The 23491-nt window shown below is 46.5% G+C and overlaps 1 protein-coding gene across 6 annotated transcripts; it reads right to left on the bottom strand.

Annotated features, from left to right (window-relative positions):
- Positions 1 to 1066: 1066 nt before the first annotated feature.
- Positions 1067 to 21060, bottom strand: GINS4 (GINS complex subunit 4). 6 transcript variants are annotated; one of them, XM_073018044.1, is made up of 8 exons: positions 20864 to 21048; positions 19962 to 20076; positions 13771 to 13857; positions 12919 to 13032; positions 10425 to 10522; positions 10196 to 10284; positions 8267 to 8357; positions 1067 to 1395 (listed from the first exon to the last, which is right to left on the bottom strand). In XM_073018044.1, exons 2-8 carry the CDS (start codon positions 20055 to 20057, stop codon positions 1347 to 1349), a joined length of 624 nt encoding a protein of 207 aa, XP_072874145.1. In that variant the 5' UTR covers positions 20058 to 20076; positions 20864 to 21048; the 3' UTR covers positions 1067 to 1346. The 6 variants fall into 6 exon arrangements, with proteins under 6 accessions (XP_072874145.1, XP_072874146.1, XP_007960475.3 ...); XM_073018045.1 differs by lacking the exon at positions 1067 to 1395 and adding an exon at positions 4949 to 5224 and having other exon boundaries at positions 20864 to 21045; XM_007962284.3 differs by lacking the exon at positions 1067 to 1395 and adding an exon at positions 7758 to 8175 and having other exon boundaries at positions 20864 to 21060.
- Positions 21061 to 23491: the final 2431 nt, after the last annotated feature.

The following is a 23491-nucleotide window of genomic DNA, read 5'->3' as shown; positions in this document are numbered from 1 at the left end:
GTATTTTTGGTAGAGATGAGGTTTTGCTGTGTTGCCTAGGCTGGTCTAGAACTCCTGTCCTCAAATGATCTTTCTACCCTGGCTCCCCAAAATGCTGGGATTACAGAAATGTGCCACTGTGCCCCGCCCATTCCTACCTTTATTCAAGCACAGTATGCTGTGATTTGGTTTTTGTTGGTCTCCCTCACTAGATTGTAAGCTGCTTTAAGACAGGGGCTTTCTTCTCTTAATGTGCAGCACACATCAGTGTCTGACCCCATCTGTCTTTTTTTTTTTTTTTTTGAGATGCAGTCTCACTCTGTCATCCAGGCTGGAGTGCAGTGGCATGATCTCAGCTCACCTGCAACCTCCACCTCCTGGGTTCAAGCAATTCTCCTGCCTCAGCTTCCCAAGTAGCTGGAATTACAGACACCCGTCACCATGCCCGGTTAATTTTTTTTGTATTTTTAGTAGAGATGGGGTTTCACCATGTTGGCCAGGTTGGTCTCGAACTCCTGACCTCAAGTATCTGCCTGCCTCGGCCTCTCAAAATGCAGGGATTACAGGCGTGAGGCACCGCACCCAGCCAGCCTACTTGTTTGTTGACTGAAGTGAATGGAGTTATACCTGGCACCTTACTGGGTCACTTACCTGACCTGGTCACTCTTTTTAAACAAGTGCTGGAGTGAGAGGACACTATACCTCCTGCCTTCATTACCACTTTTGTTTATGAATTTTCCTACTTAGGAATAAATACACTGTCAAATGGTTTATTAATCATCATTCCCATATATGTTTTAAAAAGTGGGAACTTCAGGCTACTAATATATGTCCAAGTTACTAATATGTACTTATATAACTTTTACGTAATTCTTCCCCAAATTTGGGGTAGCTTTTAAAATTGATTGAAACTGTAGGTATTGTAAGGAGATCAGAAACTATTTAAGGAAAGACACAAGGAAGCTGGGAGGGAGGCAGGAGGCGCACAAAGTGGCTCTGAGTTCCTGGTAGGGAGGCTGGGAAGGGGAACAGATAGGACTCATTTGTCTGATAAAAATGAACCATAAAGTTTGAAGATACAAACTTTTACTTGCACTAAATTCTGAGAAAAATTTATTACAGGGATTCTTATATAGAAACAATGGATATGTAATTGATAGTACCTTCAGTTGTAATTTTCAGAAAACATGGAAATGTTATTCACATGGCTGTCTCTTTGCTAAAAGCAAAGAACTAATACATTTATCCAGAAATACTGACTTATGGGATCCAGTTTGATACAGAAGTGAAAGTTGGACGGCTGGGTGTGGTGGCTCACCCTTTAATCCTCGCACTTTGGGAGGCTGAGGTGGGTGGATTGCCTGAGCTCAGGAGTTCGAGACCAGCATGGGCATCATGGTGAGACTCCATCCATCTCTACAAGAAATACAAAAATTAGCTGGGCGTCGTGGTATGTGCCTGTAGTCCCAGTTACTCCAGAGGCTGAGTCAGGAGAATTGCTTGAACTCTGGGAGGTAGATGTTGCCGTGAGCCAAGATCACGCCACTGCACCCTAGCCTGGGCGACAGAGCGAGACTTTGTCTCCAAAAAAAAAAAAAAGTTGGAGAACCAAGAGAAATGGACTAACGAAACAGCCCTTAGGCTCTCTCTTGTGTTAGTTGTTAAACTGTTGACAAGAGTGTGGGCAGCAGCCTACTCATGACCTCACTAAAGAGGACCCAAAGGGTACATGTTACGTTGTTGACTGGAGATCAGAAAGCTTTAGATTCCAGAATATGGCAAAGTTGATGATCTTCTACACAAACAAAGGAGGCCTGCTACAGTCTCACCCAGATTGAGGGCCAAATCACTCGTCCGGAGGTTGAGGGCAGCCACATCTGCAAACAGAACTGGGAGTGGACGGCACACGCTTTAACACATGAAGCTGGGTGTGGGAGAGGCCATTTCTCACTGTTACTTTCATTACCTATTCTGGAAGTGAGATTTCAGGCCGACCAGAAAGCTGTGTGTGCCCAAATCACTCCAGTGTTTCTCATATGAAAACTTGTACACCTTAATTCCCCCCAAAATTTGGTGGGATTTAAACAAAGATAAAATAGTAAAACTGTAGGTATTAAAAAAGAGATTATAAAATATTTAGGGAAAGAGAAAGGACAATTTGACCAGGAAGCTGGGGTACTATGGTGAGCTGGCGCTTATCTCACAGGGTCATTATGAGGATTAACCGAGATAATTCGTGGAAAGCAATTTGCCTATTGTCCAGGACACAGATAAATATTAATCTCCTTTACTGTTTCCTTTTCTGTAGGCAACAGGTAACCACTGAAGCTTTTTTTTTTCAGATGGAGTTTCGCTCTTTTAGGCCAGGCTGGAGTGCAATGGCAAGATCTTGGCTCACTGCAACCTCCAGCTCTGGGTTCAAGTGATTCTCCTGCCTCAGCCTCCCAAGTAGCTGGGATTACAGTCACCTGCCACCATGCCCAGCTGATTTTTGTAGTTTTAGTAGAGATGGGGTTTTACCATGTTGGCCAGGTTGGTCTTGAACTTCTGACCTCAGGTGATCCGCCCACCTCTGCCTCCCAAGGTGCTGGGATTACAGTCATGAGCCACTGTGCCTGGCCCACTGAAGCTTTTTAAGAGGCAATGAAATGGTCAGAATTCTGTTTAAGGAAAATTATAGGTTCAGTGATAACAGAAGCAGCAATTTGAAGTTTAAAGACATTTACATTTGAGTTGGCAACAACTTTGGGTCCCAAGTTGTTTTAAGCCACTTAAGAGGCTTAAAACATTCATATGCAAATCTCTGAACCCAAGAAAATAAATTCCTCTTAACCCTAGGCCTGGCCGTTAGGAAAATCTTTTTCTGAGCCAAAGAATCTCATACTTTTAGGTTTACACTTTAAGACATTTTCTCAGGATTAATTGGAAGTTCCTTAGAGGCAAAAATAGTCATTTACTTTTATTATTTCCATAGAAACTAATAGAACTGGACAAGAAGCAAGACTTAGGTTTAATTGTGTGCGGACTTTATTTCAAGTGGTTTTCCTTGTCTTAACAAGCTAGGCAGAATTTGTCAGCATTGTGTTATGTAGAATAGGACCTGGTTAAAACAGAAAACTATGTTGAGAAAAATGCCACCTCCTCTAAAGCAATGTGAATGGTAGTGGTTATTCCCTCAAATGAGTCTTTTTGGAATATGAGAACTCATTCCAGTGAAGCTATCGTTGCTGAAAACATTTTTGGATCTTCTTTTCTTTTGTGGAAAGAAAGATTACAGTAAGATGAAAAGGATGTACTCAGGTGCCCTGGCCTCACTGGGGTTTGATCACATCTCCTCTACTTAGGAGTGATATGGCCTTCAGCAAAGGAGTCTGGTATCTCGACTCTAAAAGGGTGATCTCAGATGCCATGGCTCATGCCTGTAATCCCAGCACTTTGGGAAGCCAAGGCAGGTGGATCACTTCAGGCCAGGAATTTGAGACCAGCCTGGCTAACACGGTGAAACCCTGTCTCCACTAAAAATATAAAAATCAGCCAGGTGTGGTGGCACATGCCTGTAGTCCCAGCTATTCAGGAGGCTGAGGCAGGAGAATCACTTGAACCTGGGCTTGAACCCGGGAGGCGGAGGTTGCAGTAAGCCGAGATCATGCCACTGCACTCCAGCCTGGGTGACAGAGTGAGACTCCGTCTCAAAAAAAAAAAAGAATCTCATCTATATACACATCTATTTGAGACAGTCTTGCTCTGTCACTTAGACTGGATTGCAGTGGTGCAATCATAGCTCACTGCAGCCTCAACCTCTTGGGCTTAAGCAATCCTCCTATCTCAGCCTCTCGAATAGCTGGGACTACAGATGCACATCAGCAAGCCAGGTTAATTGTTTTATTCTTTGTAGAGACAGTCTCTCACTATGTTGCCCAGGCTGGTCTGGAACTCCTGGGCTCAAGTGATCCTCCCACCTTGGCCTCCCAAAATATCTGGGATTACAGGTGTAAGCCACCAAGCCTGGGCCAGTACATCTCTTTGTACACCAGTAGTTGTTTCTTAGCCATGGAATGAATAAGATTTTTCGGAAATAGCCAAGCTATTTGAAACCAAATCTGTTAAATAAGTACAGAATAGTGATTTTGCTTTTTTAAAAAACAAAGGTTTTTTGGACAATATAACGAGAGGGCTTTCATAGCTAGTTGATTAGATACATGAGAAAAATCAGTTCTTACAGAATTCTAAATGGGATATTTGGTTTCCCAAGATAAATTACTTAAAGGACACTATATGAAGAATTGACATATGATGTGTTTGCTTAAAAATGCACTCTGCGGCTGGGTGTGGTGGCTCATACCTGTAATCCCACCACTTGGGGAGGCCGAGGCACACAGATCATTTGAGGTCAGGAGTTCAAAACCAGGCTGGCCAACATGGTGAAACCCCATCTCTACTAAAAATGCAAAAATTAGCTGGGTGTCGTGGCATGCACCTGTAATCCCAGCTACTTGGGAGGCTGAGGCAGGAGAATCGCTTGAACTCAGGAGGCAGAGGTTGTAGTGAGCTGAGATTGTACCACTGCACTCCAGCCAGGGCGACATCTCAAAACCCCCCCCCCCCCCCCAAAAAAAACACCAAAGCACTCTGCAAGCTTACTGGCTAACTCTTGTACATTGCAGCTGGGAAAGTTTGATGCCTCTGAGGGCGATGCCAAAGCCAGGCGGGCTGCTGCGGCGTGAGCATGGAGTAAACACATCAAACTTCATCACAGATGACGGATGATGACTGCGGTGGGAAAACCCACACAGGGACCTGCAAGCACGTCTCAGGAAGAGCTGTCTTACTAGGGGCAAACTTATGGTAAAGGATGACGCCATCATTTGATAAAATGTTCTGTCATACTTTTAGCGGCGAGTTTTTAACAAGAAAGCAAAACACCCACCATGAACCAAATGTTAACATCAATGTCAACCAAGTCACATCATTTCCTGTTCCACTTGGTTTTGAAATTCAACTTCTCCTTTATTTAAAAATGACATATCAAAACCAGTCTTCTTGAAGAGGTAACTTAGGAAATGGAGCAATTTACTGTGGCTTTAGAGGATGTAAAGGGCTTCGTGCAGTCAGACACGTGCAGGGCAGCAGCTGGAGGCACGAAGACATAGGGCCATCACTCAATGTGGTCCCCGGGCCAGCGGCAACTGCACAACGTGGAGCTCCTTAGAAAGGCAGGATCCTGGACCTCACCCGGTTTCAGAACCTACATCATTTTTTTTTTCTTAATTTGCAAAAATTTATTCATATACAAATGTGCAATGTCAATAATATGACCAATTCGGTTTGTTCTTGAAACATTTTCAATTGAACAGGAATTAAGTGCTTTTGAAAAGTGACAAAATGATCATACAGTGAAGATGTCTCTTTATATAACAGGTATAAATCAGGTACTAACTCTTGATTTTACTCGGAATTAACCATGACATACTAAACGAACTTGGGCTTCCGGCAGAACCTACATCTTAAGGCGAGCTCCAGGGGATGGGTAAGCACATTAAGGCTTAGGAAGCACTGTTCTAGGTAACAGCTCAGGTCTCTGGGCTTAGCACTACAGGGAGAATGTGACTAGGAAACGGAGACTTGGGTTCTGATCTCAGGCTTACCACTAAATACTTGCTGTTTCCCATTAGCCCTGCCTGCTTCTCAGGACTGTGGAAGACCAAATGGGATCCTTATTAACAAGGTTCTGTAAGATCTGGGCCCAGCCTGTCTCAGCCTTATCGTGGACTACTTTCTATTTTGAGTTGGGCTTTGTAGCCAGGCTGACCTCAAGCAGAGCTTGTTTCTGCCTCAGGGCCTTTGCACAGGCTGTCTTCTCTGCCTGGAACACCCTCCCTTTTGACCTCTACACTGCAGTTGCCTCCTGTTAATCAGATCTCAGCCTAAATGTTGTCTCTTCAGTGAGACCCTCCCAGACCACCCAGTCCAGTGTCCCCGGTAAGTCTAACTCTTTAACTCTCTGCAAGGCACTTCTCACTCCATCCAAGCAGGGACTGAATGTCTTACTCCTGGTTCAAGGCACTGGTGCCTTGAACTATGCCTGGCACACTGTGTGCTCAACGCACATTTGTTTAATGAGTAGCTTAAGGCGGTAAAGACACTGGAAAAAACAAGGGACTGCACGAGTATCAAATACCTTTGTCAAGAAATAAAACCTCCCCAAGCCGTGTGCGGTGACTCAATTCCAGCACTTTGGGAGGCTGAGGTGGGTGGATCACCTGGGGTCAGGAGCTCGAGACCAGCCTGGCCAACATGGTGAAACCCCATCTCGACTAAAAATACAAAAAATTAGCCGGGTGTGGTGATGTGCATTAGCTACTCAGGAGGCTGGGGCAAGAGAATCTCTTGAACCTGGGAGGTGGAGGTTGCAGTGAGCCGAGATCATGCCACTGCCACTCCAGCCTGGGCAACAAGAGGGAAACTCTGTCTCAAAAAACAAAAAAGAAAAACAAACAAACAAACACCTCCCTTGCCTTCCCCTACTGATTTCTCTTGGAAATGACAGCAGTGTTACCCTGATTACTCTCGCAGCCCATATCCTGCAAATGGAAATCTGCCAACTTCATCCAGGAAGAAAAGATGGAATGCAGGTTGTTTTTTTATCGCATTTCAAGGAACGATCATTCATTCACTGCCTATACCTCCTTCCTTCCAGCATCACTGTGAAACTCTGCAGGCATATTAGGTTAATTTCATCCATTCCTCTTGAAAAAGTGAAGGACTTAAACCAGAAAAGCGGCCACAGAGGTCACAATACAGGATGGTTAACGTCACTCCGTTAACAGTGCCTTGGCCAAGGACAGCCAGATGGCCCGGAGGCTGGCCTGGCAAAGCCGCTGGAGAGTTGGGGAGGGCTGCGGGTTAACAGCAGGGAGCACATACTTCATTAGACTACAAGCCGGGAGCTGTCCAGAGGTGCCTTCTGCCACAGAATGGAAATTTAATAATGGTTTATTGGTTTAGTTGTGATTTTCAGTTAAGCATGACAGAAATTGGTTTTAAGTCCAATAATAGAGGTTCTAAAATGTTAGTTCACACAGTCTAATGATGTATGACGGGAGAAGGCCACAGCTGTTTTCTTTAATCTATTTACAATCTTCCCAGCAGAAAGGCTAAATGAACTCTCATACCATTATCAGGTCAGGGCTAAATGCAGCCCCGATCGCAGGCAGTGATGCCTTCTTATGAACTACCTCTGCCTGACTTTCCTTAGCTCAGAAAATACTACAAAGGGAAAAGGCATGCTGAGAGCCTCTGCTGCTCTGCCAAGTATACAGAATAAACAGAGCAATGGCCCCATCTACTGACACAGGCTAAGGCGGCACACAGGACGTGCGGCAACACAAGCAATCCTGCCTCAAGCTCCTCTTCACGCCTGTGACCCACGGCACTGCTGAGGAATGTCTGATGCCTAGTGAACTACTTTATTATTGTCCTCAGGCACAAGGTAATACGAGGGGTTTCTAGTATTTTCTCTAGGGTTCCAGGTCTTCATTCCTGTGTATGCCATTTTTTATTTGTTTATTTTTTTTGAGACGGAGTCTTGCTCTGTCGCCCAGGCTAGAATGCAATGGCACGATCTTGGCTCACTGCAAGCTCTGCTTCCCGGGTTCACGCCATTCTCCTGCCTCAGCCTCCCGAGTAGCTGGGACTACAGGGCCTGCCACCATGCCTGGCTAATTTTTTGTATTTTTAGTAGAGATGGGGTTTCACTGTGTTAGCCAGGATGGTCTTAATCCCCTGACCTCATGAGTTTATACCTAGTTTTTTTTTTTTTTTCGAGACAGTCTCGCTCTGTCACCCAGGCTAGAGTGCAATGGCACGATCTCGGCTCACTGTGACCTCCTGCTCCCAGGTTTAAGCGATCCTCCTGCCCCAGCCTCTCGAGAAGCTGGGATTACAGGTGCTAATTTTTTTATATTTTTAGTACAGATGGGGTTTCATCATGTTGGTCAGGTAGGTCTCGAACTCCTGACCTCATGATCCGCCTGCCTCGGACTCCCACAGTGCTGGGATTACAGGCGTGAGCCACCATGCCTGGCTGTTTATGCCTAGTTTTAAATTAGCTGGACAGCTCCAGATGCAACCAGAGGTGCAATGGTTTTGTATCGGATCAAGTGCTGTGAGCCCTTTTCCAGGTCAATCACGTAGTCCCTGAAAAAGAGGGAAACATATTCGCCTGTAGAGCTCGGCTGGCCCTCCATTGGGAGGAATGTGCCCACTGTGAAAGACGCATGCCACTCACCTCTGCTCATCTGTGTCTGGTTCTACCAGTATGTTTTCTTGTCGTTCTCTCACTCTCAGAAACACGTAAGAATCTAGATCTGGTTTGGGAACTGCCAGGAAAATAATAATGTGATCAGGAAATGCTCGGCCAACAAAGTCAACAAAGGAAACGTTGCTGGGAGGTATGGCACACTCAGGGTTTAGATAGGAGTCCAGCCCTTTCCTATTCTTCTAAGATGCAGACAGAGTGGCTGACCAGGGAGGGAACTGGACACGGATTGGGCCTTTTGTTTTCCTCAGGCAAAATGACCAATTCAGGGTTTCACAAGTCTGATATGGGTCTGACTTGTAGCTAGTGTTATGGGTTACACTGTGTCCCTGCAAAATTCATGTTGAAGCCCTAACCCCCAATACTTCAGCATGGGATTGTATTTGGAAACAGGGCTTTTAAAGAGGTAATTAAGTGAAAGTGTGGGCCCTAATCCAATCTGACTGGTGTCTTATAAGTAGAGAATAGGCCAGGCAGTGGCTCATGCCTGTGATCCCAGCATTTTGAGAGGCTGAGGCTGGAGGATCAATTGAGGCCAGGAGTTTGAGACCAATCTAGAAAACAATAGCAATACTGTCTCCACAAAAAATTTTTAAAAATAATAGCCAAGCATGGTGGCACATGCCTGTAGTTCCAGCTACTTGGGAGGCTGAGGTGGGAGGATCACTTGAGCCCAGCAGTTCAAGGCTGCAGTGAGCTATGACAGCATCAAAGTACTCCAGCCAGGGCAACAAAGCAAGACCTTGTCTCAAAAAATAAAAAAACAAAAAAAAAAGGGCGGCAGGAGGGAGGGGACTAGGACACAGAGACTGGGATTAGTGATCTTATGGAAGTAGCCTGAGAGTCTGCTTGCCCCTTGCCCTTTGCCCCTTCCCTTCTCTGTGACAACATATGGAAGGCGCCATCGATGAGGAACAGGCCCACGGCAGATACTGAACCTGTGGGGGCCTGGATCCTGGACTTCCCGGCCTCCAGAACTGTGAGTAGCCCAAAGGGACTAAGACCTTGTTCCACCACCACAGGGGTGGCCGTGTGGCCCCCAGCCCCAGCAGAGGCTGGGCAGAGACGAATTTCCAGGGCTCGGGTGCACTGGAGCTCGTGGCCTTGGAACACTAAGCTCAGCTTGTAGACAAGGCGGGCTCCAGACCCCTGGAGGGCATTTGATTTGGTGTGGCAATTTTGCCTGAGGCAGTCTTGCTTGGATCTGGCGCACTGTGAAATACTGAGGAACATGGGCTTAATCCTGTAAGCCAGGGGCCCCCGGTGGGTTGATCCACGGTTAAGGGCTCTACCTATACCTCCCTTTCCTTGCTCAGCAGCCCTCAGGAGCCGGTGCAAAGAGGCCCGTGGAGGGGCTCCGGCCAAGCTGCCCTTCTCCGGCTTCCCTCCCTCGTCTTTCCATACCCTCCAACCTGCTCCCTCTTCCAAGGCCACAGGGACTCAGTGGAGGTCTCCCTAGCCTCCTGTTAAAGCCCTCCCCTCCAGCTAGGCGGGCCCTGCGCATTCTGGGACCTGTGAGGAAGAGACCGCCAGCCCCTCAGAGCAGGGGCAATGTTGGCGTGGGCTCTGCAGCACTGGTACTCGGGGCTGCCAGCACCTCGCAGAGGCTCAGCAGATGGCTAGCTACTGAAGGCGAACATAGCTCCATGCCCGAGTCTACAAGCACCAGTGCAGTCACGGGGCTCAGCCCACCCCAGGGAACACGGAAGCAATGCTCAAATGACTACCATTGGATCTGCTTTCTGTTATTTTTTTGGATTTTAGCCAGAACCCTTCCTCTCCTTTCTGTTTATCTACATACTTATTTTCCCATATTTGGGTAAAAACAATGAAGAGAGGATCCTACCCTGGGACACCTGAGGATGGGTGGGCCACCTGCAGGGAGAATGTCCTGTTTACCTGCCCGAAAGAGGTCCACCTTCTGTAAGTTAGGGGGCATGTGCTTCAAGGCGACATTTTTCAGATAGGTCTCTGTGTTCACCATGAACCTGAAAGACATGGATTCAAATTGCTGAGGTGTGCACAGCTGATGGACATCCAAGCTTAGCAGGCAGCAGCGCACAGCCCTCGAGGACAGGCCTCATGCTGAACCAGCCAGATGCCCCATGCCGACAGCTCACTCACTCACTCTCTGGCAAAGGCCAACTCTTCCGGGGAGAGGCTGGAAGGCTCCCCCTCGGGCCGGGTTTTCTCCTTCTCAAGGACATGAGGGAAAAACTTCTCTATCTGTGAGGATAAAGCAAAATCTTCATGAAAACGTCGGTAAAAGTCAAAGACAAAGATGTGGTTAACATAAAGAGGGTTTACACAACTCTCCCGAGGAAGGACGTGTGGTCTGGAGGTGGGACAGTGTGGGTAGAGAGGCACACCATAAGACACGGGACAACATCTCTGAGACACCCTTGCAGGCAAGCTGTGGATGTGGGGCTGGGGAACAGCTTGGATTGGGAGACTCCTAAGTGGCTGAACAAAGAATGCTGACTCAATGGGTAGATGTCAAACTGTAAGGAAGTCTTTGGTGAGAGATCCTTAACACAGTCGAATTAATATTCACATAAGGTTTTTTTTTTTTTTTTTTTTTGAGATGGAATCTCATTGTGTTGCCTAGGCTGGAGTACAGTGGTGAGATCTTGGCTCACTGCAACCTCCACCTCTCGGGTTCAAGTGATTCTCCTGCCTCAGCCTCCTGAGTAGCTGGGATTACAGGCACCCACCACCACACCCAGCTGATTTTTGCATTTTTAGAGATGGGGTTTCACCATGTTGTCCAGGCTGGTCTTGAACTCCTAACCTCAGGTGATCCACCTGCCTTGGCCTCCCAAAGTGCTGGGATTACAGGCATGAGCCACTGCCCCCTGGCTGGTCATCACCAGCTTTTGGTCATCAAAAACCTTATGTGGGCCGGGCACAGTAGCTCATGCCTGTAATCCCAGCACTTTGGGAGGCTGAGGTGGGTGTGGATCACCTGAGCTCAGGAGTTCGAGATCAGCCTGGCCAACATGGTGAAACCCTGTCTCTTCTAAAAATCAGGCGGGCATGGTGGCAGGGGCATGTAATCCCAGCTACTTGGAAGGCTTAGGCAACAGAATCACTTGAACCCAGGAGGGGAAGGTTGCAGTGAGCTGAGATCGCACCACTGCACTCCAGCCTGAGCAACAGAGCGAGACTCTGTCAAAAAACAAAACAAAACAAAACCAAAACACACACAACCCAGCAAATAAAAAAACAAGGGGGCTGATGACATAAAGTATTAAGAGACAGCTAATACATTAGGTGACAGATCAGGATCCAGAGACAAGGGAAATGGCCCAGTTTAATAAGATAAAGTTTAAGAGGAATAAGTATCAAGCCCTACACTTAAGGAGCCAAAACCTAAGCCGTGCAAGTAGAGGACAATGACTGGATGGGATAATTATCATATTAAAAGGGGTTAGCGTCCATGTGAGTGAAGAATGAGCTCAGGCAGCGTACCTGTCAATATGCTAATGTGATAAATATGCTAATGTGATGTGGTTGGCATTACTACCAGCTTAATAATCAGAATAAGAGAAATGATCAGGCTGTTTTTCACAAACTTGGTCAAACTACAACTGGGATACTGTGTTTAGTTTTAGATAGTGTAACTTAAGAAGGATAAAGACAAACAAGAACCCTTTTAGAGACCAGGAGAGTGAATGGTTTGAATGGCTAAAATGTGTGCCTGAGAGAAGACTTCGAGGAGACTGTGGGCAGTCTTCAGATAGTTGAAGCATTCTCGTGTAGAAGAGATAATTTATTTTATTTGTAATAACTAAAGAGACACATAGAACCAAATGAAAAGTCAAGGAAGTAGGAATTTCTCAGGGTTATAAAATAGGAATGTTTTGCAATCTCTTTTCCTTTCTTTTTTTTTTTGAGGCAGAGTCTCGCTCTGTCACCCAGGCTGGAGTGCAGTGGCACGATCTCAGCTTACTGCAACCTCCACCTGCTGGGTTCAAGCAATTCTCCTGTCTCAGCCTCCTGAGTAGCTGGGACTACAGGTGCCCGCCACCGCGCCCGGCTAATTTTTTTATTTTTAGTAGAGATGGGGTTTCACCTTGTTGGTCAGGCTGGTCTCAAACTCTCCTGACCTCAGGTGATCCACCCTCCTCAGCCTCCCAGTGCTGGGATTACAGGCGTGAGCCACCATACCTAGCCTGCAATTTCATTTTTGTAAGTTAGATAGCCACCAAGCTGTAGGCGAATGTAAGTCATCCTGGTTCATTTGACACTGACGCTGGCCATCTGACAGGCAAAATAATTTTGGAAACAAGTTCTCCTCTAGTCAGCATTCCCTATTCACCAACGCCAACGACTCTCCCTTCAGCACCGCCATGCTGTAATGCAAGGGGGCACCATTCACTCAGCAGGTGAACAGACTAAAAATGTGTGCGGTGTTCCCGCAGGGGGCAACACATGCCTCTCTGTGCTTCTGCGGAGCAATCTCTCGCTCTCCTTACACTTTAGCTACACTGATATTGGGCTCTCAGCAGTGTCTTCAGGTCCTGCACCCTCCTGGGCCCCAGTCCAAGTTCTCCCCAGGACATTCAGTCTGCTTTACAGACTGCACTGTCTCAATGCCTCCAGGTATCTCCACGTCAAACCTTCATGAGGCGACACCGCAAGTAGCTGCTGAGGACGTAGCGGATCCTCTCCATCTCCATTTGGTGGATGCTGACCTTCAGGTCCTCCCTTTTGGCTCTCCTGAGATTTTCTTCCTATTAAATGAGAAACTAAGGTTTATAAAAAACATGTTCAACCATCATCATTGGCAACGTTGAGGACCCAGACTATGTTTCAGTCCAAGGAAAACAAAAATATCATGTGAGTTTTCATTTTATTTTATCATTGTATAAAGTGCAAACAATAGTCATTTACTTTTAGAAAATGACCATTTGAATAGAATATGTTCAGCCAGAGGGTTCCAGAAGAACTCCAGTCCGATTGTAAGGAGATAATACAGCACACAGAAGAAACTTCCATCGGGCCTAAAAAGCAGTATTAAAACACCAGCTGAGAAACTGTGAAATATTCACATTTCACAGCTTCTCTGAAGGTGACAACGATTTAGACTTAGATAATCTAGGCCAGGGACCACAAACTCAAATGTCTGCAGGGGCCAGGTTAGGAGGCTACAAGAGAAGGGTGGGTAGTCAGGGACTGTGGGGAGCAGGGAGTATATGGATGGGCAGCTCTCATAGGACTGCTCTGGTCAACTGTTCTCATGCACAAATGCAGGATTTTAGACTTTTCATGGGAAGCCAATATCCAGATATTTACAAGAACTCTCAAGCTTGATAAACATAGATAACTAATTCAATGTTTTTTTTAAAGAACTGGACTATGGGTTGGAGCCAAACAAAACAGATTCGCTATCAGACCGCAAGCTCTCAGTGTGCTGATCAAATGCTTTTACCTTTCTGCTCCTTTGTCAGCCCAAGACAAGCGACTCTTACCATGTGCTCCAGCTGTTCCATGACACATTCTACAATCTCAGGCTTGCTCTCCAGCAGCTCAGGGGCAAACTTTTCATTCATCCAGGCCTAAAAGACAAATGCCAGAAAAACCAAGCATCATCCACCACAGAGCTAAACAACCTTGTGAGTCAGCCCAAGTCCCACAAAAACCAGGGACGGTGCAGGCGAGAAAACTGTCTGCCCACCAACTGGAAACACCGAAGCTGTTTTGAAGACAAACTACGTTTAGCAATTGCTTTCTCATGTCTTGTTTTAGTTGGGAGGATATGTTCATAACCTTCTATCCAACTGACACTCACACAAACCCTTGCTTACTTCAGTTAGTATGACGCCTGGTGCTGAGAGTGACACCACCTGGTGTTCAAACCGTGGCTTTGCCAGGCAGCCCAGGCACACTGTTATTCCACCAGCTCCTTCCTCCCAGGGAGCACCACCCCATGTCTATTTAGAGAGAAAGCAACAACCCACCAATCCACACAGCTCTTCATTCCTGAAGCTCAGAGCACTTCACAAATGTTTTTAATTCATCATCATCATATCGCAGAGAAAATGGATATAGTTATCCTCATCTGATTGAAAAAATACAGATTGAGTAATTTACTAATGGCCCCAAAGTATACAGGATCATAATAGAAACAGGCGCTCATCTATTATGGAGTTTCGGAGTCAGAGGTTAAAGCTCTAATTTATGACTCAGGCCCAGCTGTTTGGTTCATTTTAGAGACTTCTAAAGCTTAGAGAACTGAAATATCCCTAAGTGACTGACGAAAGCTACACTTATCTTTCAATTACAGGAAATGTAGTTTTAGCATAGCTCAGAATTATATGCTGACCAGGCTCAACTTATTTTTTTCTGATGTCCTTGAGTGTCTGCTTCTCTCCATGATCACCATCAAGACACATTACCAAATGCTGGGCATGGCCACTGTCATAAGTGTTTGTGCAGAGCCTGAGCATCTGCAACAGTTCTGCAGACTGAAACAAACAAACAAAACCCTGCATAATGCATGGGAAAACATCGTATTTTCTGACGGGCTTATTAGGAGCAGTATTTCTTTTTGACTGATTTTTATTAAATATTGAATAATTTTTATTTATTTATTTTTGAGGGACAGTCTCACTCTATTGCCCAGGCTGGGGAGCAGAGGCATGATCCCAGCTCACTGCAACCTTTGCCTCTCGGGTTCAAGCGATTCTCCTGCCTCAGCCTTCCGAGTAGCTGGAATTACAGGCATGTGCCACCATGCCCAGCTAATTTTTGTGTTTTTATTAGAGACAGGGTTTCACCGTGTTGGCCAGGCTGGTCTTGAACTCCTGACCTCAAGTGACCCACCTGCCTTGGCCTCTCAAAGTGCTGGGGTTACAGGTGTAAGCCACTGAGCCCAGCCAAATATTGAATAATTTTTAAAACTAGAAGAACAAGCTGGGCGTGGTGGCTCATGCCTGCAATCCCAGCGCTTTGGGAGGCCGAGGCGGGCGGATCATGAGGTCAGGAGATCAAAACATCCTGGCTAACCTGGTGAAACCCCGTTTCTACTGAAAATACAAAAAATTAGCCGGGCTTAGCACGCCTGTAGTCCCAACTACTTGTGAGGCTGAGGCAGGAGAATTGCTTGAATCTGGGAGGCGGAGGTTGCAGTGAGCAGAGATCGCACCACTGCCCTCCAGCCAGGGCAACAGAGCAAGACTCCGTCTCAAAAACAAACAAACAAACAAACAAACTACGAGAACAATGACAAGTCCCTGTGTGTCCCTACCTCCTCAGAGGTAATCATTAGCTTGAATTTCGTGTTGAATTTCCTTTATGGTCTCACTACATTTGTTCATATCTCTATAGCATACCTCTCAACTGTTCATGACAGGATATTCAAAGAAAGTGTCAGTGCTTGTCTGGTACACTGGGGTACCATTGGGGACCACTTCATTTATATTATGAAATTATGATGATAAAGTATAAAACATTAGGTGGAAGTTTATATTAGTATAAAACTTTCATATAAATCTTTGCAAAATTTTTACTGAGAAACTTGTATCAAAATCCAACCTTTTTTTTTTTTTTTTTTAAAATCAGGTTTTATACTTGAAATGGCTACATCTGGTTTCTGGTCACACAGTGGCACGATAATGGCTCACTGCATCCTTGACCTCCCAGGCTTAAGTGATCCTCCTGCCTCAGCATCCAGAGTAGCTGGGACTACAGGCACGTACCACAAAGCCTGGCTAATTTTTAAATATTTTTAATAAAGATGGGGTTTTACCATGTTGCCTATGGTGGTCTTCGAACTCCTGGCCTCAAGACATCCCCCTGTATCAGCCTCCAGAAGTGTTGGGATCATAGGCTTGAACCACCGTGCCTAGCCCCTGATCAAAATTCTAAATACCAATCAGTTCATTATTGCTACAGGCTTAAGTGTGTCCCCCCTCAAAAATCTACCTAACTTCCAGGACCTCAGACCGTGACTATATTTGGAGATGGAGGCCTTTAAAGAAGTGATTAAGTTGCCATAATCCAGTAAGACTGGTGTCCTGATAAGAGGTAATTTTAACACAGACACACATGAGAGGGAAGACCACGCAAGGGCACAGGGAGAATATGGTCACCTACAAGCCTAAGGCAGAGTCCTGGGAAGAAGCCAACTATGCTGGCACTTTGACCTGAGCCTCTAGAATTAAGAAAATAAATTTCTATTTAAGGTACCCAGTCTTTGGGACTTTGCTCTGCGGCCATAGCAAACTAAAACAATCATTAAAATGAGCAAATCTGCACTACAGGTAATAACTTTTAAATCACTTTTTACAGGTATTAAAGGGTATCCTATATATGCTCCCAAAGCTGTTCTCATCAGTGGCCCTGTCAGGCTGTCCCTTTGGCTGTGTCACACAGCATAAGAGACAGGATCTGGCTGTGGCAGCCATGCAGGTGGTGGGTCACTTCCTTGGCTGCACTCAGGGCACTGCACTGGAACATCAGGCATGAGATGTTACTCTAGCTTAACCACCGGCAAGCCACAGTCATGCTGTCAGACCCCCCGCCGCCCATCCTCTAGCTGCCTTTCAAGGACCCCAATGATGCTCACTTGAAAAAGCAACCAGCCTGGGGCTCTGGCTGTCCTGGAAGGTGCAGGGGTCCACACTGAGGCATCTGTGGCACAGCAGTGTACCACATCACCCAAGGGTGGTGGCTCTGCCTTGAACAGTAATTTTGCAAGTTTGAACTTTACATAAAGTTTCTTTGGCAGCTCATATTTTATGGTTGTTATCGTTCTACATTATGTTCCTGTTATTCAGGCTGTTTCAGGAGTTATTTTACTCATTTTCACTGCTATTTCCACTGTACATGGTATATTTTCTCAATGCTATTTATTTATGGTTATCTAGGTTATTTTCATTTTTAACTATTGCAAGCAATGTGTGACAATATGGTAGATGTCTCCTAGAGTATATGCGGAAGTTTTCACTAGGTATGTACCTGGGGGTGGAATTACTGGACCACAGGTATGTGCACCTTCATCTTTACTAGACAATAACAAATTATTTTCCAAAGTGATTATACCTATTTACATCCCATGGCAGTATATAAGTGTGCAAATTGCTCTACCTTTTTTGTTTTTTTTTTTTTTTTGAGACGGAGTCTTGCTCTGTTGCCCAGGCTGCAGTGCAGTGGTGTGATCTCAGCTCACTGCAATCTCCACCTCCTGGGTTCAAGAGATTCTCCTGCCTCAACCTCCTGAGTAGCTGGGATTACAGGCGTGACAACACGCCTGGCTAATTTTTGTATTTTTAGTAGAGATGGGGTTTCGCCATGTTGGCCAGGATAGTCTTGAACTCCTGACTTCAGGTGATCTGCTCGCCTCGGCCTCCCAAGGCGCTGGGATTACAGGTGTGAGCCACCAAACCTGGCCTGCCCTATATTCTTAATTTTTTTCTTTTTGGGATAAGATCTTGCTATGATCCTCAGGTTGGTCTCAAACTCCTGGGCTCAAACGAACCTCCCACTTTGGCCTCCTGAGTTGTTAGAACTACAGGCATGAGCCACTGCGCTCAGCTGCTCTACATTCTTGCCATACTTTACATTGCTCACGTTTTTCAGTTCTTCCAATCTGATAGATATGAAATGATATCTCATGATTTTAATTTTCATTTTCCTGATCACTAAAAAGGTTGAACATCTTTTTCATACGCTTATTGGCCATATTGTTTTCTTCTTCTTCCAGGTATCAGTCTGTATTGGGCAGTCTGAAAGAGTTGTTTATGTACTGTGGATAATCATCTTGTGTCAGCTACATATTAACATTTTGCAAGTATCTTCTCCCAGCGTGGTGGCCTGTCTTTTCACTCTAATCCAGAAGTACAAACAGGCAGGGCACAGTGATTCACACTTGTAATCCCAGCACTTTGGGAGGCGAAGGCAGGCAGATCACAAGGTCAGGAATTTGAGACCAGCCTGGCCAACATAGCGAAACCCAATATGGTGAAACCCCATCTCTACTAAAAATACAAAAATTAGCCAGGCGTGGTGGCGCACGCCTATAGTCCCATCTACTCAGGAGGCTGAGGCAGGAGAATCACTTGAACCTGGGAGGCAGAGGTTGCACTGAACCAAGATCATGCCACTGCACTCCAGGAATGTATCCCTTTTTTCCTTTATGCTTTGTGCCTTTTGATTTTTGTTTAATGAACCCTTTCCTAATGAACAAGGAACTCTTATGCTGTTCCACAAACTAGGTCTGTGGGTGGATTTCAGGGGATCTGTGATGCCCTGGAAGTCATATGCAAAATTCTGCATGGATGCATGTGTGCATTATTCCGGGATGAAAGACCAGAGTTTTTACCAGTTTCTCAAAAAGGTCTGTGATATAAAAACAGATTAAGAATCAGTGCTAAATAGTAAGGATCATCATATAAGGTATAATTCAAAAATTATTTTAGTTCAGTTTTGGCATTCATGATATCATGTATGGCAGGGAAGAATGAAGAATACTAAAGTCGCAAACATGAGAGAGCTCTGGAAAGGGGCAGTTAGAGCAAGAGGGTAAGGATAATTACTATGAACAGCTCACGTCTAGTGAGTGCTTACCACGTATCAGACAGCATGCTGAGTACACAATTATAATTCCACATTTAGTCAACCCAAAACTCTAGGAAGGAGACACTATTATCATCTCAATTTTATTTTATTATTTTTTTGAGATGGAGTTTCACTCTTGTTGCCCAGGCTGCAGTGCAATGGTGGGATCTTTGCTCACTGCAACCTCTGCCTCCCGGGTTCAGGTGATTCTCTGTCCTCAGCCTCCTGAGTAGCTGGGATTACAGGCATGCGCCACCACGCCCGGCTAATTTTTGTTTTTTAGTAGAGACGGAGTTTTATCATGTTGGTTATGCTGGTCTCGAACTCCTGGAACTCAGGTGATCCATTCACCTCAGCCTCCCAAAGTGCTGGGATTACAGGCTTGAGTCATTGTGCCCGGCCCTACTATCTCCATTTTATAGTCAAGCAATGGCTTGAGACAAACTCCCCAACTTGCTTAACATCACATAACAGAGTCGTGTCAGAGACAGATTTAAATCCAGATAGTCTGAACTGTTACCAGAGCGTCATGAGATATAAGTATAAAGAACACAGTTACTGGCACATGGGAAATATGCAATAAGTCAGAGCTATTATAACTAAAAGGAGAAATATTTCAGAAAGGATTTTAGATAAGCAGTGGACACATGGAGAGCAGATGACTCAAGAAAAAAACATGTGAGAAAAAGGAAGAATATGACCAGTTTTCCCTTACGGGCATTTCAGCATTTTCTTGCTAAACAGGCATTCTCCAGGGAAACAGCAGATGTTCAAGGGACTAAGGTAAAGAAGTTAGCAGTCCCACCACACCTCTACAGTCCCTGAAAATATCACGTGGATCTTGCTCTGTGAACTGTTCACTGAATGTGCCCAAAGCTGTCTCTTACTGACCCCACTTGGGAATGCTGTGTTTGATACGATGAGGTCTCTAACAGAGGATGTCCTTCCTGCTTCCCGTTTCCATGTAGATGGTAAGATCCAGCCCCTGTTCTCCTGAAATAAGCCCTGAATTCCATTTCCTCATTTTGTGATCCCTGATATTCACAGATGAACTAAATAAAAAGGCTGACTGGAGCAAAGGGATTCGATCTGGGATGCTTACCTGCTCCAACCTTTCAATGAGCTCTGCAGGAGTTAGGACCACTTCCTCACTACCCCCATCAGAGTCCTGTCCCAGGAAATCCAGTTCTTCGGTCATCTTCTCTGAAACCAGGAACCTAATGAGAAGGAAAGAACCAATACTCTGCAATGCATTTTCTATTTATTTGCAAGAATAGACATCTATCTGGAGAAGGGAAAGGTTTATTGCGGTTTCCTGCGGTTGTAGAGGCCCATTAGCAAGTGGTGAGAGAACGCAGGGACTCTAGTTTTCCAGTATCTGCCTCTTCCTCCAAGGCTTAGGTCAGGTATCCGTTTCTCAAACAATCCTCCCCTTTATTACTGCCCACCAGGAACTGAGCACCTATCACATCATACAATCACTATTCATTTCTTTGACTTCCCAGCAGAGGTCCTGTTCCTCAGGGACGGGGTTCATTTCAGTTCAAATACGAATCGCGCCTCTGCTCAATGCCTGGCACTAAGCACTGGGGACGCAATGACTTGGGGAGCCCCTGCGCTCAGCACAGTGCTTGACTCCTAGCAGGCACTTAATATTGTTGGGAGCTGGCCGGGCTCACGCCTGTAATCCCAACACTTTGGGAAGCCGAGGCAGGAAGATACCTTGAGCCCAGGAGTTCGAGACCAGCCTGGGCAACATAGGGAGAGTCTGTCTCTATAAAAATAAAAATTGTTAGGAGGATTAATCAATGCTAATTTCCCAGAGCCACAAAGCCCGGCGACATTAGACCAGTCGGCGACTCCAAAGGCCTAAGGAAGTGGATGGCGGGGACGAGCAAAGTCCCTGGGGTCGCAGGGAAACTGCGAACAACCCCCTCCCCTTCTACCTCTCAGTGCCACCCACACAGGCCTTCCTTCGCCACAGAGGTCCCACTCGACGCTCACTCGGGGACCTGGGAGACAGCGAGGCACTCCACAGCAGCAAGCGGTAAAGACGGGGAGTTCGTGGGGACGCAGTCGGGGAACCGGGAAGCAGGAAGACAGCGGAACAAACTGCTCAAGGCCTTCCCCGGATGAAACCGAGCCTCCAACTTCTCAGCTCCCGCGCTACTCTCGGAAACTTTCCGCCTAGGCAGGACGTCATCGCGCACGGGCGAGATTGACCAGTCAAGGCGCGGCGGGGAAGAGCGGGGCGGTCTTCTTGGGCCCGCCCACCCGAGGGGTGGGGACTGTCTTCGCGGCTGCTCGCAGTCCCAGCAACCCGTGGACACTAAGCGGCTGGAGGCTGGTCCGGGTGGGCCCCGCCCACCTGCGTCGGCGGTTCGGGTCTGCGGTCCGGGTTGCACTACTCACGAGCGTCGGGAGGGGGCGCCCCGTACCGTGGCCAAGGGGAGCAGCGGTGTCCGCCCCGGGGGGTCCCACCCAGAAGTGTGCTGTTGAGAGCTGGCCGCAGCAGCCTCTTGGGTCGTCTCCACCCACAGCTCCCGTGGCTTTTTGGGTTCCTCCGTCTTTGCGGGGTTTCAGCTGTGGTCACTATGGTCAGTGCCTTCAGAATCTCCACTACATTCCTTTTTATCTTTCTTGAGACAGGGTCTTGCTCTGGTGCCCAGGCTGGAGTGCAGTGGCACCATCACAGCTCACAGCAACCTCTGCCTCCCGGGCTCAAGCGATCCTTCCACCTCAGCCTCTGGAGTAGCTGGGACCACAGGCCAGCGCCACCATGCCCAGTTACTTTTTAATTTTTTTTTTTTTTTTTTTTTTTTTTTTTTTTTTAATGTAACTATGAGGCCGGGCGCGGTGGCTCATGCCTGTAATCCCAGCACTTTGGGAGGCCGAGGCGGGTGGATCACGAGGTCAGGAGATCAAGACCATCCGCGCTAACTCGGTGAAACCCCGTCTCTACTAAAAATCCAAAAATAAAAAAAATTAGCCAGTAATCCCAGCTGCTCGGGAGAGTGAGGCAGGAGAATCGCTTGAACCCAGGAGGCGGAGCTTGCAGTGAGCCGAGATCGCGCCATTGCACTCCAGCCTGGGCGACAGAGCGAGACTCCGTCTCAAAATAAAAATAAAAATAAAAATAAATAAAATTAAAAAAAATAAAAAACTGTGGCGGGGCGGGGGAGGGGAGTTTTGTCTCCCTATGGTGGCCAGGCTAGTCTCGAACTCAAGGACCCAAGTGATCCTTCCACCTCTACCTCACAAAGTGGCTAGTGGTTTTTGAAGCCTGGGATCTGACGACCAGCAGCAGCATCGCGTGGGACTCTGCGACAATGCAGATTCTCAGGCCCCACCCAGGCCCACTGAATCAGAAACACTGAGGGTATTTCACTAGACCCAGGCCCTCCCGGTGACCCTGTCGCAGGTGAGGTTTGAGAATCACTGCTTTGGGGCAATGCTTTCAACTCAGCTTCTGGAGGGGAAAAGCAAAAAAACCCATGTCTGTATATTTATATATTTTTTCCATCTTTGTGTGATCCAGTTTTTCTTCTCTGAATTGCTGATTCTTTTCTCTTTGCTGTCCTGCATTTTCTATGCAAAGCGTTGCTTTTGGCTTCCCTAAAAGTGTCTCTTCTCCATCAGTCTGAGGGCTCTTTGTGAAGCTGCGCTGTGATGTCATATTGATTGACTAGTAAAATGATTGGCTAATATAGGATGATTGTACCTGCCTGATTACAATCCTGTTTTAAAAATGACAATAGAATAAGCTGAGTGAGAGAGTGGGCATCTTTACAAAGGGCGTGTAAGCTGGGGCGTATCAGCACGGGATTCCCAAAAGGAAGGGACATTTGAACTGGGTCTTAGAAAATGAATTTTGTGAGTGGCAAATAGGTGGTCATTTCAAGGTCTGTTTCAACGCTGTGTTTCAATGGTTTGGGCATCCCGTTGTTTTTGGTTTGGCAGAGTGTGTTTCCCAAACACAGCTGTTCTGACATGGATCTCACCCCACATACCCTTCTTACCATATGACACTGACATGCCTTCATCAAGAGGTGGGGTCTATGTTCTCATGTTTTATTTGTTCATTTAGAGACAGGGTCTCACTCTGTCACCCAGGCTGGAGTGCAGTGGGGCGGTCACAGCTCATTGCAGCCTTGACCTCCCTGGGCTCAGGTGATCCTCCCACCTCGACCCCCATGAGTAGCTGGGACTACAGGTGTGCACCACCATGCCTGGCTAATTTTTTTGTATTTTTAGTAGAGATGGGGTTTCATCATGTTGCTCAGGCTGGTCTTGAACTCAGGCTCAAGTGATCCGCTCACCTCAGCCTCCCAAAGTGCTGGGATTACAGGCATGAGCCACTTTGCCTGGCCCTGTTCTTGCCTTTTACATCAGGAAAGAGCTTTTTAACTGCTTTGACCAAGAGAATTTGGCAGAAGTGATGCTGCTTGGCTTCCAGGACTAGGTCATAAAAGGCAATGTGGCTCCCACTTGACTTTTTTTTCTGGAGCCCTGTCCCTTGAGAGCTGTGGGCTGATGTGGAAGAAGTCTGGCTAGCCTGCAGTTGCTGTGCAATAGAGTCCTTATGAAGATGCCAGGCAGAGATGGGGAGCCTTACTGGACGAACCCCAGAAC

This window comes from Chlorocebus sabaeus, chromosome 8, assembly GCF_047675955.1.
Source record: "Chlorocebus sabaeus isolate Y175 chromosome 8, mChlSab1.0.hap1, whole genome shotgun sequence".
In the NCBI taxonomy this organism is placed as follows: domain Eukaryota; kingdom Metazoa; phylum Chordata; class Mammalia; order Primates; family Cercopithecidae; genus Chlorocebus; species Chlorocebus sabaeus.
The sequence above is the reverse complement of the archived record's forward strand: the minus strand, read 5'-3'. Positions and strand labels throughout refer to the sequence as shown.